The sequence below is a fragment of the Amblyomma mixtum genome, chromosome 1, assembly GCF_055824585.1.
Source record: "Amblyomma mixtum isolate Tamu chromosome 1, ASM5582458v1, whole genome shotgun sequence".
NCBI classification, from domain to species: domain Eukaryota; kingdom Metazoa; phylum Arthropoda; class Arachnida; order Ixodida; family Ixodidae; genus Amblyomma; species Amblyomma mixtum.
Genome location: NC_143012.1, coordinates 145644178 through 145665846, shown reverse-complemented (window position 1 = coordinate 145665846; position 21669 = coordinate 145644178). Strand labels below are relative to the sequence as shown.

Below are 21669 nucleotides of genomic sequence, written 5' to 3'. Positions count from 1 at the left end.
ATAATTTAGCGCTACTATTGCAATTTACAGTCACCTTCACTATATCCGGCATATTTCCCGTTATAGCAGGTAATAAATTTTTAAAATGTGTGCATCAGAACACGACGAATCAATTGACACCATCCGGAACCCCCTTCGACAAACGGTTCAGCCGTGATGTCAGTCTGAAGGTCCTCGGAATGCATGGTTTGGCGGCGGAAAGGTGATCTGTGCAAATCCCACTCATATTTTCGGCTTGATCTCAGTTATACTCCGTTTCATTCATAGCCGGCAATGCTGCCAAAGCTAGCGTGCCTGTTCGCGTAGGCTAAGTCCGCATGCAAAAAGTAGTTTGCCATACAACCAAAGCAAACACAAACATATTTCGTAGCGACAAATCTTAAGTGCCATGACTGGCACCTCCTGGACTTCATTTTACCTCTTGCCACATTTTCGTCCTGCGACTCGTCGAGATTTCGAGAAGCAAAAAGTACACGTGGCAGTATGATACGCGGTTGGTAGGGCGAATTGCTTCTACTAAATCCGCGCCCGAAAAGTACTAGTTCACACTCCGTGAAAATTATGGCCAGAGAGCCCGCACACTGAGCGCCTCACAGCTTCGACCATGATTTTCAATGCTGCTACATCGTTTTATACTGCTCTTTGTATTCGTCCGAACAATGACCGGAGTTTCGAGGAGAACGAAAGAACGTGGCGGACTAATATAGTTTCGCGGACGGACTACTTCAGCAACCCCAGCAGCGTTGCCTGCTATGTATGAAACGGAGTATAGTAATTTTATCCTCAGGAACATGCCAAGTCATTTACCACTTAGAACAATGTGCATCAAACGGGTGGCCCCCAAATTTTATGCAAATGGTGGTACTTGGTGGGGGGATCCCACTTGGCAGCGGCGACGGCAGTGGTGGCTTAGTTACGCAACGCTGAGCACTTTTCTGCTTCTTCACTGCAGATAGCCTATCTGGGAAGCTGCAAGCCGGACCCACCACCAGTAGAGCTGTTCGCACGTGCTCACAAGCAACTGACCTGGTGCGATATCAACAGTCATCAGAGGGCGCGGCCGTCAGCGATTCCTATCAACGGTATTGTAGGCGGAAACGTCACAGCTTCGCAGCTACAAAAGGAGACATCCATGGTCCCATCGGTTCACTTGGCAGCGGCGACGGCAGTGGTGGCTTAGTTACGCAACGCTGAGCACTTTTCTGCTTCTTCACTGCAGATAGCCTATCTGGGAAGCTGCAAGCCGGACCCACCACCAGTAGAGCTGTTCGCACGTGCTCACAAGCAACTGACCTGGTGCGATATCAACAGTCATCAGAGGGCGCGGCCGTCAGCGATTCCTATCAACGGTATTGTAGGCGGAAACGTCACAGCTTCGCAGCTACAAAAGGAGACATCCATGGTCCCATCGGTTCACTTGGCAGCGGCGACGGCAGTGGTGGCTTAGTTACGCAACGCTGAGCACTTTTCTGCTTCTTCACTGCAGGTTGGTTATTCTTGATAACTTATCTTATATATTTCTGGTTATCATTCTGTCGTCGCTGCTGCCAACTTTTTGTACTGAGTGTGTTGTATTTTGATCACTTTTTTTTGTACCGAGCATGACGAAAGATCTAGCGAAAATGGAAAAAGAACTAAAGGCAGAATTTGCTCGCTTTAAAGAAGAATGCAAACAAGAACTGAAATCCTACAAAGAAGCATTAGAAAGAGATTGCAGAGCTGAAATCCGGGAACTGAAGACCGAAATAAACAACATGAAAGACAGTTTGGAGTTTGCTTATACGTCATTTAACGAGCTGGAAACTAAGGTGAAAGCTCTAGAATCAGAAAAACAAAAGGTAGTACTTGAAAACGAGGCCCTGGAGGCCAAGATCTTGGATCTGGAAAGCAGGCATCGAGAGCATGAAACTCGCATTGTTCACATGGAACAATATAGCAGGAATAAGAACCTCGAAATTCAGGGCGTAACAAAGCTTGAGGATGAAAATGTTGTTAGCATTGTTTCACAAATTGGCCGTGCCATAAGTGAGGAAATCACAGAAAGTGACATTGAGGCATGTCATCGTGTGCCCACTCGGAATCCTGATAAGCACAACATTTTAGTTCAGTTTAAATCCCGGTCAAAGCGAGATGCTGCATTAACAAAAGCGAAACGCCTGCGTTTGACAAACGAAGACATCGGCATTGAAAGCAAAGAGCCATTTTATGTCAATGAGCATTTGTGTCCGTCGCTGAAACGACTTCTAGGAACGGCAATACAGAGGAAGCGCGAACATGAATGGAAGTCAGTTTGGGTGTACAATGGCCAAATTTTTGCAAGGAAGTGTGAAGGTGCACCTGTCATTAAGATTCTGCATAACGCAGATATCTACAAAATATGCTAGTCATTTGTTACTGCGTGTAAGCCATCACCATGAAGTACACTGAATTTGTTTTTCCCAATCATCTTAACCTTCAAGACCCCTCGCATAAGTCTGTTTTGCATTTCAACGCCCGCTCAGCTACAAACAAACACGACCAGATAGTATGCTTCCTAAGTCAATTCCAATTTTGCTTTGATATCATAATGATATCAGAGACGTGGTATCAAGAAAACTGTAATCCACTCCTCCTTGATGGTTACAATCATTATTTCATAAATAGAGAAAATAGGAGAGGTGGTGGTGTGGCAATTTATGCTAAAAAATGTGCACAGTGCACTGTGATACCAGAATTTAGCCTTATCACGAATGAATATGAGATACTGACTTTGAGGAGCAGAGGTGAAGTGATATCTGTTTTATACCGGCCCCCTGATGGGAATATTAACGAGTTCTTGAAGTTTTTCGATGTTTTTCTGCAATATGTTTCACTAAACAACTTCCATCTTATTTGTGCTGGTGACTTTAACATCAATATCCTTGAAGACAATAACAGAACATATGATCTTGTAACTACGCTGCAGTCATCTGGTTTTTCAAACGTCATTACGAGTCCCACAAGAATTACTGCCAGCTGCTCATCTGCCCTTGATCTTCTCATTACAAATATGGAAACCAGTATTTCTGACGCCGGCACTATAACTTGCGATATTAGCGACCACTGTCCGATCTTTATGTTCTACTCCAGTAACACCGGGAAATATGCATTTCATAATGAGGCCTTCTGTTTCCAGCCTGTCTCTGATACGGCACTCGAAGCGTTCAAATATGAGATAAGCTTACATGACTGGTCTACTGTTCTCGGCGAGAATGATGTCAACAAAGCGTATGCCAAATTTATTGAAGCCTTCGCACGTATTTACGCTAAGCATTTCCCTCTAAAAACTAGTAAGCGATCGAAAAAGCATAGAAAACCCTGGATTTCACACGAGCATATCTGCATGATCAGAAACAAAAACCGTCTTTACCACAGATTTCTGCTCTCAAGGTCAGAAATGGCATTGAAAGAATTTAAGACTACTAGGAATAAGTTAAATTCTACACTACGACAAGCGAAAATGACCTACTACCAGCAGCTGTTCGCCGATGTTTCTAGAAAGCACCCCACTGCTATCTGGAAAATATTAAATAGGGTCTTAAATCGTGGAAACATTGATCAAGCCCCGAAATTCATATTACATGCCAATGAAAACTTATCTGGAAAAGAGCTTGCTGACCATTTTAATCATCACTTTGTAAATATAGCAGGGCCAATCAGTAATGCCACACACGTGCCCCAAAACACAGTCAATACCAGTAACGTTCCTTTGGGAAGTATTTTCTTCGAACCAACAAATGTATCTGAAGTTTTCAGTTCATTTCTGAACCTTAGAAACAGTAGAGCCCTCGACTTTGATAACTTGCAAATCAAGCCAATCAAATATGTCCTTGAATATATTACTCCTGTGCTTGTCCACATATTTAATTTGGCAATTGCAACACATACATTTCCAGACGCTATGAAAGTAGCCAGAGTATCGGTAATTTACAAAAGCGGCGACAAAAACCTAATGTCTAACTACCGGCCAATTTCAGTGCTTCCCGTCTTTTCAAAAGGACTTGAAAAAATAATTCTTTTCCGCATAACAAAATTCATAGAAAAATTTCATATTCTTAGCGATGCGCAATTTGGATTTCGAAAGGGTAGATCAACAGAATCAGCGTTATTGGAAATAAAAGAAGATATTGTACAAAACATTGACAGCAACCAATTTACACTAGGCGTTTTCATTGATTTTAGTAAGGCCTTCGACTGCCTAAACCATAACATTCTTCTTGGCAAGTTACATTCATACGGCATTCGGGGAGAACCGCTAATGCTGCTTGAGTCCTACCTGAGTAACAGAAGACAACGCGTATCCCTAGACAGCCAACAATCTTCCTTGTTACCTATTGTCTGCGGCGTGCCGCAGGGAAGTATATTGGGCCCCGTTCTTTTTAACATGTACATTAACGATTTAGTGGAAATTGACAAAACAGTTAAATTTTTCATTTATGCCGACGACAGTAGCTTTCTAATTACCGGTAGTGACCCAAACACACTAGTTGTAAAATGTAATGAAATACTCGGTAAAATATGCATGTGGTCACAGTCTAATTTTCTTAAACTTAATGCTACCAAAACCAAAGCAATATTATTTCGCGCCCGAAATAAGATTTTTAAAATGAACAGCGTACTACAATATCAAGGCCAACCTATCGAACTCGTCGAACAACATAAAATCCTAGGCGTAACGTTTCACAGCGATTTGAGCTGGAACAATCATATCGGTCACATCTGTAAGAAGCTTTCTGTCGTTGCTGGCGCGCTATCCCGCTGTCGAATGTTACTTCCTGTAAAAGCTAGGCTTCAAGTATATTATGGTTTATTTTTCTCTCAAATAAACTATTGCAATCTAGTTTGGGCTACCACAACACAAACCAACATAAACAAAATCAGTATCCTTCAAAAGAAAATTATGCGCCACATCGCAAATATTGATCCTGGCTTGACCACCGCCGATAGTTTTCCTGACTACAATATTATCCGAATTCATCACTTTTATGAGTATCGCATCTTGAAGTCATTTCTCTTTTCCACAAAAGAGTTCCAATCTTTTTTTAAACGTGTATCTTCATTGACACGCCACGAACACAATGTTGCTACCCGTAACACCGACCCATGGCTCGTTCCTCATTTTCGCACCAATTATAAATTGCAGTCTATAAAGCACAATCTACCTGTTATATTAAATCGCCATAAAGATATGAATAACCTTTCGCGTAAAAAACTACACGAATACTTTAGTAAATTGTAATTGCCTTCTTCCTCGCATTTTGTAGTTATATAACTCTGTATGAGTGTCCTCTTGTGTGCTTTGTATATATGTATGTACTTTTTATATGTGTATACTCTGTTTAACTTTTGTATTGTATAGTATTTCTCCGTATGTACTGCCTGTCGCTGCTCTGTAAACGTCTCCGGGACTCAGTCAAGGCCCAGTCGGTCCTTTTAGCCCGGAGAACGTTCCAGTGTATAACTGGAGAATAAAATTGAATTGAATTGAATTGATACTTCAATGGCCGCTCTACAGGCACATGTATTAACAGAGAAAAAGTATAGGTATCAATTAAGGCACTACTGCTATGTGATATAGTGTGGACACGTGGAAGCTGTTTTGGCCCATTTGACCTTCATTGCAGACAGAGGCATCCTTGACAAACCTAAGCAGTAAGAGCTCACGCTCTTAAAAACTCATGAAAATGCCTAGCTATAAAAAAGAGAGTCGATCGTTCTGTGATCACATCACGTAACAGTGTCGGTTGTTTATCAGCTGGCTAACGGTCTGCACTAAAACTTAAAAACTACAAAATTTTCAACCTGTGCAAGCGACAAAAAAACATGAGAACTTGGACTTGCCATGATGTCCTTGATTTGGTTTGTGCGCCATCTTCGTCGTCATTTTCAACAACCAGAAGAACGAAAGTGCAAAAAGTGTAGTCCGTATCAGTGAGGGGGCCTTTTTGTACCTAGTTCACTTTTGATCTGTGGCTGTCGTGTATATAAAGCTTCAAAAAACATACTGTTTGTTCATGCTCATTTGAGAACATCAGGGCAGATAGCATTTTAAAAGAAATATTAATTCCATGATATGCATCTATTCTGACTTATTTACTACTTACCACAATAAAATAAGAATACATGACCCCAATAAAATAAGAATAGATGAAGGTATTTTCGTTGAGCTTGTTACTCCCCGACCAAAGTTTAAAAGAAGCGTTTTCGTGTGAAACGAATATTTTCAAATGATCGTTTTTAACGGAATGCCCTACCTGCAAACATGGCCACTTGAGAACTGGACTTGTTTCATCAAGCCCTGAACAAGCAAGCACACATCTCTACGTCACGCGGAGTGTTTCGCTGTAGGTTCCTTCTAGTCCTCAGTTTTGTACCGAACAATTTTTAAGGCGAAAATTGTTTTAGGCTTTGGTTTTGTCATTTAGAGTAGCACTCCGCGATGCAATCTGCAGAGTGGACTCAGGTAAATTGACCGGCAGGCGTGGAGAGGTGGAAAGCCTCGGCAGTGCAGCTGGTCGTCACCAGGGGGCGTCCGCATCGCCCACTATATGAAGTCGCCGGTAGGGGGCGTGAGTTTAAGGCGTTGAAAGACGTAGGTTTAGGTGCTCTTCGGATCACGCGTGGAGACCGGGACCAGACCGAGTGCGAGAGCGACTGCGTAAAATAGATGAGTACTTGCCTTTAATAGTTTTAAAAGTGTGTTTAGTTTTTTTAGGCTGTTAGGGGAAGTGCAGGTTAAGGAATAGAATTTTAGGTCAGTGACCTATATTCGGCCGGGACTATTCGGCCGGCAGGTTTTCTTTCAGTGGTTTTTTGTGCGTTATCCTTTAGAGAGATACCTATTATTTTTCTAAGTGATAGATCGGCATTTGCGGTAGGCAGAATTTTATTTTATTTGTGCACGTGTTTTCAAGTGTGTTTGTCTTGAGCCTGTAGTTACCTTAGCAATCGAGTATTGCTAAGATGGTTAAGCTACTGAAGGTTAGTTGTACGGAGTGTGAGGCGTCGGTGAATTTAAAAGAAACGCGGTTTGATTTGGTGGATGTGGCCGTAGGCGCAGATTTTATGTGTAAACTCTGCGTATTAGGTGCACGCCTGGATAGGGCTGAACAGGCGAACAGCGAACTAGCTATAAGGATGGATGCTCTAGAAACAGAATTACAGATAGAGAGGGCAGAGAAGCGTAAGCTTCAAGAACAGCTTTGTCAGTTGGAGTCAAAAACGGCTGACACCGCCATTGGAAGCCACAATGGCGGGCATTCCAGCGCCAGCCACGTGGATGGGGCTTGCACTGGCATGGACAGCGAGAAGCCAGTAGGTCAGACATGTTCAGGCAGGAACAGCTACGCACAGGTGGCAGCTGGGAAGTCGAGAGGCGGTACTGAGAAGGGGTACGAGCTAATTCCAGGAAATGAGGTCACAGTCACTGATAAGAGGCAGCAAGATCCGGAAGTTAGGAGGGAGGGGCAGAGTAGGCTAGTGCTTATTGCTGGTGACTCAAACATGGGGCGCTGCAAAAGAGCTATTCTGGACCGGGTGAAGGGTGATAGGCGGGTAGCAGTCGGGGTGTTTCCAGGAAGGACAATGGACGATGTTCTGAGAGCGACTAAAAGTAAACTTTCCGAGAAGGCTGCAAGGCGTAATGTGGTAGTGGTAGCGGCGGGGCTAAATGATGTCCTGAATGGTAACGCCGCACAAGTAGGCAAACGATTAGCTGAGGGAGTTGACGGTATAAGGGCGATAGCACAGCAAGCGCAGATCGTGGAGTGTACAGTGCCGGAGGTACAAGGAAGGAATGCAGAGGTTGCTAAAGACGTTGTAAGTCTTAATCGAGAGATAAGGCAGTTAGGCCTCGAGAAAGGCTTTGAGGTGGTAGACATAAACAAGGAAGCGCACAGAGCAGGTTCGGGCAGAGACTTTGGACGAGATGGCATCCATTTCAGTGGAAGGGTAGGAGAAGAGATAGGCGGGCGCCTGGGAGGCCGAGCGGTAGCTTTTTTAGGGGGTCCACGGTGGCTCAGGGCGTAGGGGTAGGTAGAAGCGATGTAGTAAATGAAACAATGGCGGCTGAGCCCAACAAAATGGCCACTAGGAGGCCCACAAAGAAAACTACGAAAAAGAAATTTAACGCCAGGATCAGTTGCATAAACATGCAAGGGGGTAGAAAAAGAGCGAAATGGCTAGAAATAGAACAGCAGTTAAAGGACGAAGCAGTAGGTGTGTACGCTCTATGCGAGACACATCTGAGGGATCTAGAAGATCCACCTTTAATCGATGGCTATATCTGGGAAGGCTGCAACAGAACAACAACGGAGAAGAAGGGAGGAGGAGTAGGTATGCTGATACATCAAGGAACAAATTGGCAAAGAATAAAATCAACTTGCAAAGAACATGTCTGGGTATCAGGTACAATTGCTGGCAAAAGGACATGGCTAGGGGTAGTTTATTTAGGGACCGGGGACAAATGCAGGCAAGAAAACAAGGATCTAGTGAAGTGCCTCAATGACGATACAAAGCAGATTGGAGACGGTGTCGATATTATTTTGCTTGGAGACATGAACGGCCACATCGAGGATCTGGATGGATACACAGATTGTAACGGGAAGTTAATGCTAGATTTGTGTGAGCGGCACAACCTAGTTATTGTCAACAGAGAAACTAAATGTGAGGGACAAATCACGTGGGAATCCCGTAACAGGCAAACAACCATTGACTGCTGTCTAATGTCGCAGAGCATCTGTAGCAAGCTCGCAATAATGGAAATAGACGAAGAGGGGAAGTACAGCCTAGGAAGTGATCATAAACGTATTAGTCTACAGTTGGGAGCCCTAGTCAAAAGAGAAATGCAGCGAAGTCAAAAAGACAACGCAAAATTAAACGATGAACAAATAGCGCTAATATCAGCCGAAATAGAAGAAGTAGTCGAGAAACGCCCCATGGCAAAGTGGGATTATAATCAGTTAGAACTGCTCATCGCTACAAAAATGAAACAAGTGAAAGGAGTAAACCGCTGGAGAGGAAAGAGGAAGCCACGAAGCTGGTGGAATATGGAAATTAAGGAGGCCATCGAACAACGACGGGTGGCTTCAAGGGAACACAGAGAAGCAAAGAAGGCGCAGTTATCTGAAGAGGAAATAGGCGAAAAATGGGAATCTTATCGACAAAAGAAACAGCAAGTTCAGGTCCTAGTCCAGGCTAAAATGAAGCAGTCCTCTGATAAATGGCTGGCTGAAGTTCGCGAGGCAAATAAAGGGGGGCCAAGAAAATTCTGGAACCATATTAGCTGGCTGGGAAAAACAAATAAAAGAACGCAGGAACAGATTATAGATGCTGAGGGAAAATGTTTAGAGGGAGACGATGCTGTGAACTACATTACATCATTTATAGCTGCGTCTTTTAGCAACGACAATGGGGTAATCTTACCAAGTGAGGCGGCAACACAGGACAGCACAATAGAGAACAGCTTAGAACTGACTAGTCTTAACTGGGAAAAGGCGGAAGCGAATATTCCTAAAACCACATCCGCAGGGATAGACGAAATTCCAATTAAGCTGATTAATGAACTTGGCCCAAGAAGCAAGGAAGCGCTGATAAAAGCATTGGAGACAGTCATAACAAATCAGCAAATTCCGCACAGCTGGAGACAGAGTAAAATGAATTTGATTTATAAAGGGAAAGGAGATAAGATGAACATCAAATCCTACCGTCGGATTACGATAACGTCTGTTATGTACAGGCTGGCCATGCAGGCGATGAAATTAAAAATGCAGGCATGGATAGAATGTAATCGGATACTCGGAGAACTTCAGAATGGGTTCAGAAGGGGTAGGCGTTTAGATGATAGCCTGTTCGTGCTTACCCAATGCATAGAAATAGCTAAGGCGGAAAACAGACCTCTGTTTTTAGCCTTTCTGGACATAAGCGGTGCATACGATAACGTGAACAGGGAACTCCTGCGGAGCATACTGAAAGATTTAGGTATCGGTCATGACGTAATTGATTTTCTACAGGAAATCTACCGAGATAATGAAGTTGAAATTACATGGGAAAGGAAAAAAAGTACCACAACTGTGGGGGTGCACAAAGGATTAAGGCAAGGTTGTCCTCTATCACCGCTGCTGTTCATGCTTTACGTGATAAATATGGAAAGAAGGCTAGAAGAAAGTAATCTAGGTTATAATCTGTCGTACAGATTAGGCGGAAATGTAGTTGAGCAGCGACTCCCGGGTTTAATGTATGCGGACGATATTGTACTGTTAGCAGATAGCCAGGACGATTTACAAACTTTGGTTAATTGCTGTGGAGACGAAGGAGACGCTCTAGGATTCAGTTTTAGCGCAACTAAATCAGGTGTGATGGTTTTTAACGATACAACTGACCAGGTGCTTACAATACAAGGCCACGAAATACCCAAAGTGGCCGCATACAAATACCTCGGGATATGGCTATACGAAGGGCATATATACACGGAAAAGCACGAACAGGCTCTTATAGCAAAAGGACGAAGATACGCCGGGATAATGAAACATAGGGCATTATGGGGGTACAACAAATATGAAGTACTAAGAGGTATTTGGAAAGGAAGAATGGTGCCGGGACTTACTTTCGGCAAATGCGGTTCTGTGCTTAAGGGCAGAAGTTCAGTCGAGATTAGATGTAAATCACAGAGCTGTTGGAAGATTAGCACTAGGTGCCCACGGCAAAACCACAAACGAGGCAGTACAAGGGGATATGGGCTGGGCATCGTTCGAAGCACGGGAGGCTAAGAGTAAAATACTATATGAAGAACGCCTGAGGAAATTGGACGATAACAGGTGGGCAGCTAAGGTATTGAAATATTTATACAGAAAGAGCGTTGACTCACAGTGGCGGAAAAGAACTAGAAAACTAACCAGTAAGCATGCAGGTCATGAGGACGGAGAAAGAAAGAGCATTAAACGACAGGTTAAAAACGCGGAAGTTAAAAATTGGATGAATTCAATGGAAAAGAAACATAGTGTAGAACTATATCGATGCTGGAAAAGGCAGATCAGGAAAGAATTTTTCTATGATAACTCAAGAGGCAGTGCCCTACTTTTTGAAGCTAGGTCAGGGTGTCTTAGAACGCGCAGCTACAAAAAGAAATTTAACGAAGAAGATGACACATGTGCAGTGTGTGGTAGATCTGTGGAAACAATTGAACACCTCATAATCAAATGTGACGGTATCCATCCGGATGTCGATGAAGGCGCAGTCACACTTCCTGAGGCCCTAGGGTTTAAAGATAACAATGGTCATGTAAATAAATCTGCAGTGGAAGTTAGCAAAAAGCGATTGTAGGATTGGTGGCTGAAAAGCAGAGATTTGGCATAAGGTTAGAATTGTAGGAAACCGTAGGTAAAGATGGTGGCGATTCTTAATGAGAATTGCTAACACAGTAAACAAAAAAAAAAAATAAAGAAGAAAAGCTGAGCATGGTGGCAATGCCACCACCCCGTTTCAAAGGGGGCCCCTAGTAGCACAAAATGTCGCCAGAACGTTATGACAATGTCGCCAATGTTTTATAATGTTGTGCAACATACTCCAACGTTACAGCAACATGCCCATAAGTTGCATGGTCAGGATGACACTCTCTGCTAACATTGCAGCCAAATGTTCAGAAATTAGGATAACATACCAGAGCAAGTTGCTGGGCTAGTTGGTGCTGTTGCATCGTGGTGGAGCAGCGCAAAGGACGGGACACAAGAAACAAGGAAAGACGAACACAGGCGCTGACTAGCGCCTGTGATAGTCAGCGCCTGTGTTCGTCTTTCCTTGTTTCTTGTGTCCCGTCCTTTGCGCTGCTCCACCACGATAACATACCATCTGCCATCTTTGGAACAACATCGAGAAGCAACGTTAAGGCCATACAGCCTGATAAACGTTATTATAATGCTTGAATCATAACAATAAAGCAACATTACAAATATATTTCAAGCACAGAGTTCCAGAAGTTTTCCGACTGTTGCTACAGTAAACATTTTTTTCAACTAGCAGTACTTTGCAACTGAACCTCTTCTGTTGCGCCTGCTATAAACTGCATGCACAGCTCGATTAATACGTCGCAAAGCTTTGTTTATTACCTATTCGCCACTGTCACCCTTGGGACACCCTTCAGGAACGGCTATATAAGCTTGACTCTATGTTATCCGCTCGGAGGTGAGTGTATACGAGTTACATGTTGTACTGTATTGTGGAGCTCAGGTGCCGGTCGCTCTCGTTGGTCCTCGAAAAGCGTTATGATATGTTGTGAAGCTTACCAATTGGCAGGCCTGCATGCTTGTGCAGGGTTGCTAAAATTTTCAAAAATGTTACATATGATGTTATGAAACATTGTGGCAACGTTGCAGCAATGTTGTACATATGTGGACACAACATCGTGGGAAATGTAGCAGCAATGTTTTTCACATATGTTGTCTTGATATTGCCAAAGGAGGACACTAGCCACGTTAATGCAGCCTAAATAGGTAACATTGCTGCAATGTTCCAGCAGCAATCTGTGCTACTAGGGGCGCTCCTATCCATCCATCCATCCATCCATCCAGCCGCACCACCGCAGCCGGTTAGCTGCTTCGGTGGGAGAGGGGGAAAGGAGGGCACGCGGCGGAACAAATCCATGATGCAGAAAAGCAGGTCACAGCAAGGGGTGCTCGCGTAACTCACAGCCTCATGTCAGAAGGATTGGTTTATTAGTTTATTAGGGTTTCACGTCCCAAAGTGACTCAGGCTATGAGGGACGCCGTAGTGGAGGGCTCCGGAAGTTTCGACCACCTGGGGTTCCTTAACGTGCACTGACATCGCACACTACACGGGCCTCTAGAATATCGCCTCCTCCGAAATACAGCCACCGTGGCCGGGATCGAACCCGCGTCTCTTGGGTCAGCAGCCCGAGCGCTGTAACCACCGAGACACCGTGGCGGGGCGGATTGGAATGAGTTAAACCATCACCACCATAATTAACTCTGTACTACCAGACCTTCACGCGCCTGCGACCTGTATATATTTATATTCATCATGTATATATGTAAATAGATTTATTGTCAGTGTACTCCTCCTCCTGTCCTTTCTACTATCCCCTCCCCTCTTTCTTTTCCCTTCTACGCACTGCCTGCTATCCTTTATTTCCGCTGCCCCAGCTCAGGTGCTTCCAGCAGCGATAGCAGATGCCGGGGCTAGTAAAAATTTTTTTACCTTCCATATTCAATGCAAAATAAAAACCACTACAGTCTAGCCCATTTATAACGAAGCCACTTATAGCGAAATAGCGGTTATAACGAAGGGATTTCAATTTCCCATTCCCATTTTTGCATTTTCAATACATATTGGGTCCGGTTTTAACGAAGTAAATAAGAGCGCGCCAGCGGATATAACGAAGGGATTTAATACCAACCGAAAAATAATCTGCCAATCAACACATTTTGCGTCCTTGAGGCGATTTTTTCCGCGAAAATAAGAGCAAAATTAGGCTGACGGCGTCCTTTCGTGGCGTCGTCTGCTCTCCTGCGGAGCGAAAGGTTGCTTCACTGCATCGCATGGCACGCCGGTCTCGTGTTGCGCCGTCCTTGAACGGCGTCACGGTTTAAGGTCCACTACCGGCGCCGCGTGATCGAGCGCCTCCTGATTGATGTTCACACTGCCGACAACGTGGTCGGCATGAAGGTGCCTTTGGTAAAGGCGATTTTCTTCGCAAGCGGAGCCTGGAGGGATGTGAAGCACCTGACCATCGCCCATTGCTTCGAGAAAGCCGGCTTCTCCCGAAGCAGCAGCGCGGAGGCGGCGCCTGCTGGGGACGAAGCTACCGCGATTGACGTAGCTGCAACCGCTGATGCTGCCGCCGCGACAGCCTGCTTGGAGCAGCTTTGGGATTCCGCTGGCCACTTGAACCTTGTGCCTGCGGGTCTAAGCCACATGGACTTCGTTTTCGCCGACGAAGACCTTGTTTCCACCGAGGACTTGACGACTGAAGAAGTTGCCGGGAGTGTCATGGAAGAGACCTTGGCGGAGAGTGCCTCCGACAGCGAATGCGACGATGCTAGTTGTGCCCCTAAGCCGGTCACCTCCGCAGCGGCCATCGCAGCTGTTGACACGCTACGGATGTACCTCGGGAGCTCGGAGTTTGACCAGATCTTTGGTTCGCAGTTGGCTGCTATGGAAGCCGCAATCCTGAAGTCCGCACTCGCGAAACGTGTTCAGGGGACGCTTGACGACTTCTTTCAGCGGCAATAAATCGGTATGCCGATGTTTGAATTTTTTTTCGTAGTTCGCATATTACGAAATAGCGGATATAGCGAAGTGATTTCCGATTCCCGCCGACTTCGTTATAACCGGGCTAGACTGTACTACTACTACTACTACGCAGCTGTTGCCTTGTGTTTACACAGTGTTTTAGCTGTCAGTCTGCCTGTTTCTACTAGTCGGTTTGCTGTGGACTTTGTATAGAGTGATGAAAGTGCTGCGTTGCAGTGATGACGGCATCTAAGCCTGGAATCCGTGAGTTTGCCGGGAATGTGATCGAACTGAAGACTGCAAGCGGGAAAAGATCGAGTATGCACATGAGCACAGAGATGCCAAAACGGGCCTGCCACTCAGACTCCTTGGCTGCTAATATGGCATTCAACTCCCGCTGATTAGCTCTTTCCTTATCGTTGGGAAAATGACCATTTTCTGAAGGTTTCAGTACATTTTTTTTTCTGTAAAAACTAATGCATTAAAAATTTAATGCAATACCCAGAAACATAGTTGAATAAAGCAAGGTGTGTTGCTGGGCGAGTTGGTTGGGATACATCTTGAGGAAAACAGCGCTTGCAGACAAAGGACCAGAACGAGAAGGACACACAACTGCGCTGACTAACAACTTTTATTTCGGAAGAGAGCCGATTCGCACTTTTTTATACAGAACTGGAGGGAATGATGCACACATGCAAAGATCAGCAAAGTGGGAGCACGGAAAGAGCCAACACATAGGCCAACTATTCTATCGTCACTGATAACCAATAACGCAGCTAAAACAAGTGAGAAAAAAAAAGGAGGGGGGGGGGGGGGGGGGGGAAGTTGGAATGAAAAAAAAAACCGGGGGAACAAAGGCAGGGAGCGTTAAGAAACATTTCCAAAAAATTCTAAAAAGATCCCGAAGAAGCCAACAACCAACACGGCTAAATGAATGACGATGAAAGGTTACACTATGCTACGTTATGACGATTATGCACGAAAACTCATGCCACTTACTCCACGCCTTGACAAAAGTTAAGAGCACAGCAAGAAAGTTGTGCCAACGGTTGAACCTCGATAAACTTTCCCGCTCGATAACGGATAGCAGAAAAATGTCCCTCAGCTCATTTTTTACTGCAAAAACACATAAACCCGAGTGCCCGCTCCGTGTAATCGTTTCAGAGAATGACACATGGCAAAAATTGGTTGCTGGCTTTTTTCAAGCCAATCTCAGTGTTCTCGCAGTAGAAGACCCGTTCCTAGTAAAAAATTCAAATGAAACCATTGACTTCTTGCGAGAATATAGAAGCAGGGCCTACCTAGGTTTCTCCGTTGACGTGAAAGACCTCTACTATTTCATTCCGCACGACGATCTGCTCCATTGTGTAAATGATTGTATCGACAAGCACGGAGTTGTGGCTTTTCAAAATGCATGTGGCGTTTCTGCTAGTGGCTTTTTAGAATTATTGTCTGTCTCTCTCAGGTCTATTTATGCTAAGTGGAATGGATCTCTTTTTATACAGAAGCAGGGCATATGTATTGGGTCTTGCATCGCCCCTATCCTGAGCGACCTCTTCTTGGCCATGCGTGATAGAGAAGTTAGCAAAAAGTTTGCAAATTCGCCGGTGCTAAAGATATTCAGATATGTCGATGATTATCTAATTTTTCCTCACTGTCCAGACAATGCTTTCATGACCGAAGTTTCCGAGGTACTAGATATTTTTAGAGAGTCTTTTCATCCCCTCGTTTTAACGCATGAAGTTCCGGAAAACAGCTGTCTTCGCTTTCTTGAACTTAAGCTGCACTTCTCACCCGATCACGTATGCTGGATCTTCGAACCAAGGGCCAATAAGCCACTTTTACCGTATGAGTCAGCGCATTCGAAATTGGTCAAACGAAACATAGTCCATGCCACCTTCAATAATGCATTACTCAAGTCCTGCAAGCACAGTATCAAAAGCAGTTTCTTTAACCAAGCACAGAGGCTTCTCAGTTCTGGGTACCCGGCCTTACTCCTCTCCTCAGTTGCTCAGAAAATGTTGAAAACGAGGCAAGGAAAGAACCTAAACTCAAGGGAAGGGCAGAGTCGCAATAAAAAGGTAGCTGTAATACCCTACATCCACCAACTGTCTCACAATCTAAAAAGAATTGGAAAAAGGGCAGGGGTAGACGTTATTTTCTCTGCTCCTCACCGTCTTTCTAGACTCTGCAAAAGGGTGAATGGCTCTGGGGAAAAAATTCCAGACTGCATAATTAAGCCTCGGGATCTGTTCGTAGCATGCTCGTCGGGCGTTGTCTATTCGATCCCTTTACAATGCGGCAGGAAGTACATTGTCCAAACAGGCCGATGTATTAACAAGCGGTTATTAGAGCATAAAGCTAATGCTGAGGATAAAAAGTCCGGTAATTTGGCCATCCATTGCCGTGATTCCAGTCCTTGCCGACGCATCTCCCTCACTTTCAAGGAAACAGATATTCTGGCGAAAAACTTAAATCAACTGACACGAGAAATCATTGAAGCAGCCACTATTACCAAGCTAAAAGATGAGTGCGTTAGCACACTGTCAGTTGCCCTGTTAGACAAAGAGTGTTCATTCCTCTCTGCTTCGATTTGATTCAGTGCATTCTTTTGGTTTCATCCCGTGATGTTTTGTTGGCGCCCACTTTTTACGATGTTTTCCATCTTAAACTTTTCTGTAAAAACTTATGTTATCTCACCTTAGGTTTTATCGCCCACACGTTTTTACAATTAATTGCTTGTTTTTAGAGCTCTGTTCTCTGTTCAATTTCATTTTTTAGTGACCACTTTTCCTGCTTGTTTTTATTCTCATCGGCTTCTCAGGTTTTTGCTTTTCTCTGTTTTAACGCTTTTAATTCCGTCATCTTTCAGCCGTGCCGATTTTTTACATCTTCCGCAGGCTTTTCCTGCACCTTTTATGCTTCAGTCTGTTCACCTTTTAGTGCCTTCATCTTTGTCACCTTTCATCGTCATTCGTTTAGCCGTGTTGGCTGTTGGCTTCTTCGGGACCTTTTTAGAACTTTTTGCAATTGTTTCTTTACGCTCCCTGCCTTTGTTTCCCCCGTTGCTTCTTTCTCTCTTTTTTCTTTCTTTCCTCGCTTGTTTTGGCTGCGTTGTTGGTTATCAGTGACGATAAGAATAGTTGGTCTATATGTTGGCTCTTTCCATGCTCCCATTTTGCTGATCTGTGCGCGTGCACATCATTCCCTCCAGTTCTGTATAAAAGGTGCGGATCGGCTCCCTTCCGAAATAAAAGCTGTTAGTCAGCGCAGTTGTGTGTCTTTCTTGTTCTGGTCCTTTGTCTGCAAGCGCTATTTTCCTCAAGATGAATAAAGGTGCTTTCTATTCATTTAATTTTAAACAACAAATTGCGTGTTGGAACAAAAAATTTATTTCATAAAAACGAGATTTTAGAAAAAAAATTGAACAATTCTTGCAAAGACAGGCTTATATATAAAAAGAAAAAAAATGTTCAGTATTGCTGAAATATGCAAAATGTTCGTTATTCTAATGGTCACTGTTTGCAAAAAAATCAGCTCTATCTTGAATAATATTCTTCCTACAAAACAGTAACCAGAAACCCTATAGTTGTGCACCTGAGTGCAACTGCATTTCAGGCTGGTTTCCATCATCACCGATGTGAAAACTGAATCATCTTCAGCATCTCGCAACATCTTCAGACTCGTTGTTAACAGCATGGGTCTTCGATTAAATCACTCGCAGAAGAAATGAAGTCCTGAAATTTGCCATGTTTTAGAGCACGTGGCGCGCATAAGGAGGCTGCCAAGCGACTTTAATGGTACCGCATCTTTGGAGCGCGTTTGAAAAATTCCGTTTTGCAGGAAAAAAAAGAAAAAAACTATATATCGGAAACAAAACTTCTGTTCTCAGACTACAAGCCAGACGCGCATCATGCCTGTAAGCAGTGGCAGAAGGCTCCGAAGTAGAGCGGCGAAGGCATCATTAGAGGGCAACATGGCAGGCAATGAGTGCAGTTCCACGTCTTCGTTTCTCTGCAGCGTGTTAGAAAGTGCCCCCTTGCGGGACAAAAAATAAATAAATAAATTGGTAATAAAACTTTGGTTCCTTGCCTACAAGCTACATCTATAGTGTGGCCCTTAGCAATGCGGAAGGCTCCGAAATCAGGGTGCGAAAGGATCGTTAGCAGGCTAACAATGCTCAATGGGAGCGGTAGGGAAAGAGTTAATGCACTAAGCTGGTAAGCTTAGCCCTGCTAATACCTTGTTCTTCTGCTCCGCTGTGATTTTTTCGGTTCGCTAAATGTGTCCATATGCTCCTTCAATCTGCATATTTCAAGCACTTTGGTCTCTAGTCCAGACTGCCCTCACGGGAGTCTGAACCGATCTGCATTCGCCTTGTAATGCTCACATGAATAAAGCGTCCCCACAATCATTAAAAACAGTGACTTTTTATTACAACACTGCTGTGCTCAGGTAAAATCAGTAGACATTAAAATTACAACTGCAGTGCACCCATTCCAGGTGCTGCTAGGCCGCTCTCAGGAGGCCCACCGGAGCCCCAACCAGTTCCTCAATGTCTCCCGAGATGGGGCTGTCGAGCAGCGTGAGGAAGATCATGGTGACGTCCTTCTTGTACGGCAAGTCCGGCAGGAGCTGCACGCAACAGCCTGAGTTGAGTGTGGGCAACCTCAACAAGTGCAACCTCAACTAGTGCAACCTCAACAAGTGCAACCTCAACAAGTGCAACCTCAATGTAGGCCAGATAAGAAGAGGCTGCCATAAAAAGTGCAGGGGCCTTAGTGTCCAAATGACCCAAGCAGAGGCTACCGTATTTACTCGCATATACGTCGACCACGAATATAGGTCGACCACTATACATTGGCTCGCCGAGAAATGAAAAAAAAAATATTCGAATATAAGTCGACCCATATCTTTTGAAAAACATGCATATGACAAACTTTTATTCACAATAAACTTGGCCACTAAATACCGCTAGTCGCTCTCACAAGCCACGTCCTCGTCGGAAATGTCGGGAAAGTTTTCCTCTTGGGATGCTTTGCAGGCGACCTCAGCATCCCAAATGACATCATCCTCGCTGCCGCTGAGTGCATTTGAAATGCAGCATTTTTTTAACCCTGTCCTGATGATCTCCGCTGGAAGATGCTCCCACGCATCTTTCACCATGTGCAGAAAGAAATCTCGTGTGCGATCAACAGCACCGTTCAAGATATGAAATCTCAGCTTTAAAAAGGTTCACAAATGTATCGCTGACACAACTTTTTCCTCTTTTTCTTATATGGTACGTCTCCAAAACCTCCCATGCTTTACTATCACCGCTCCTGCCCAGAATGCCTAAATATACTACTTCCTAAGCTGTCTACAATGATATGATGATGATGAAGACCTGCATCACGAATATAGGTCGAGGTTCTTTGGTCACAAATATAGGTCGATAACTAATCATGGGCAACAACTGTGAAAAAAAAAAAAAGGTCGACCTATATGCGAGTAAATATGGTACTTGTGGAGCGCCATGCCACACATAAACAGTTCTGAAAAGCACAACCAAGCACTAGGCTGCACCGACAGCGTTTGCAGCACTCAAGAACACACAGTTCTTGTCCATTAGTGGTTGTGCTCCAAATGACACTGCCAACAAGACACCCCTCATGATCACATGCAATCTGGGTCCTGGAGAGTTCAATCAGTCACGATTTCAGTGTGATTCGTTCGGAAGGGCAATAAAGCAAACTGAAGCGTTTGTATGTTGATCCAAAAATACGTGGCGGCACAAGTATAACCAGATAATCTGCTTACAATCAAGTGCACATTGCAGATCCTGTCATCTATTTTTCGCTAACTTTTGGCCTTTGGAAGGCGAAAGAAATATATGCCACTGGTCTTCTTCGATCGGTTCGTGCATTCCACCACGCAATAACTCGACGGCATCGAGAAAAACACGGCGAATTGTCAACCCACGACATCAAATCTGCTGCATCATGCTGCCAGCAGCAGAATGTTTTGCCGAACACCAAGCCATGCCCTTCACCCTTCCCTTGAAAAGTCATCTGTGAAGTAGGCCGGGAGAGGTCTATTCCAAAGCTTTGCCATCTACCGTAAACTGTTTGTTCCCCAATGCTGAGCATTACTTTAGTTCTCCGCAAACTATTTTTTGTTACTCAACACTGTGCATTGTGTGTTAAAGGGACAGTGAGGAGAGCTCTATTAATATTTTTTTTATAGCAAAATCCGATAGTTCGGCATGTCATGGCTTTGTTGCCACTTGGCAGGCAGCGAAAGATGCATTTATTTCTAAGAAATTTGGATTAGAAGTTGAAAAAGTTCTTCCCGCTGCTCTGATTCAAACTTGGGATTCTCCTATGACGACACAGGACTAAGTGACGTAAAACATGACGTGAACATGACGTAACGCAGACTCCGTGATTTCTGGCGGCCAGCAGTGAGGCATAGCAGCAGCCGAAAAGAAAGCTACCGCCGGCCGCACGTTGAAGGCATCTATCGGCTATTGAGGCCATCGCTACAATCGCTTCGCTTACGTTTGCACTGGCGTTTTGCCAGCGTTATGATGGATCTCGTTCTCGAAGTCGTCAACGAAGTTCTTGCAAATAGACACCTTTAGCATACCGTGTACCTTGTTACCGCTAGCGGAATACCGGGAGCCTGCCTAGCTAACGCCGGTGAGCGGGCGCTGATTGGTCCCGATGCTACAGGCGCGCGTAGCTGCCGGGCACGTGGCGCCATCTGGCGACGTCAAGGAGATTTGCGCATGCATCGGCTGCGCCTCAGTGATTTGTGGCTTCTCGGGTCCTAGAGTTGCTAGAACCTTTGGTTCTAGGAACACTGCTTTGTCCTATGACGTCATCACGCTTGTACTTGCGAGTTTGGCCTGTGGCGGCGATACCTGTATTTTGGTTCTTGCTCTTTTCTACGTTACAAGAGCTTTGTTGTCAGTATGAGTGGCGTTTTTGTAATCAGGAGCTGGTATTCTGTCGATACAAGCCAACTTCAATTTCTCCTCAGTGTCCCTTTAGGGTGGAATGATGGTCTTAAAACTAACCTTTTTATTTGGGGCTAGAATCTCATGCAATTATGCACACTGATGTGTTTTTCTCTTCTGATTCGAAAAAAGTAATCGTAATTGAGCTGGTGGTCATTGATCAAAAGTTATCTTAAATTCTAGAGTGTAATTAGGTAATTTCTTGTGCAGCTTTAATAAACTTTCTCATTGCATTTTGTTGCTTTTAATTACATGAATTAATAACCAGAGAATTTCTACACCCGATGACATTCTTACTTCTTTTGTTTAGGCCACATATAAATAGCAATTTGCAATTAGCTTAACAAGTTGCAGTGTCAAGTACTGCGACCTTTTAGCCTTGACTAAGTGTACGAGGAGGACATGCC

General features: G+C 44.3%; 1 protein-coding gene and 1 long non-coding RNA gene across 2 annotated transcripts in view; one reads left to right on the top strand and one right to left on the bottom strand.

The window, feature by feature from the left end:
* The first annotated feature begins 871 nt into the window (after window positions 1-871).
* LOC149367847 (uncharacterized) lies at window positions 872-20005 on the top strand. The gene is made up of 2 exons (XR_016285186.1): window positions 872-1486; window positions 18766-20005. It is a non-coding gene; the product is annotated as an uncharacterized LOC149367847 (long non-coding RNA).
* SMC5 (structural maintenance of chromosomes 5) overlaps window positions 18673-21669 on the bottom strand; it is a 91324-nt gene continuing 88327 nt past the window's right edge. The window contains exon 25 of the mRNA XM_089557715.1: window positions 18673-18897. Within this exon, the coding sequence (XP_089413841.1) occupies window positions 18772-18897 (126 nt within the window). The 3' untranslated portion in view covers window positions 18673-18771. The remainder of the gene's footprint in view (window positions 18898-21669) is intronic.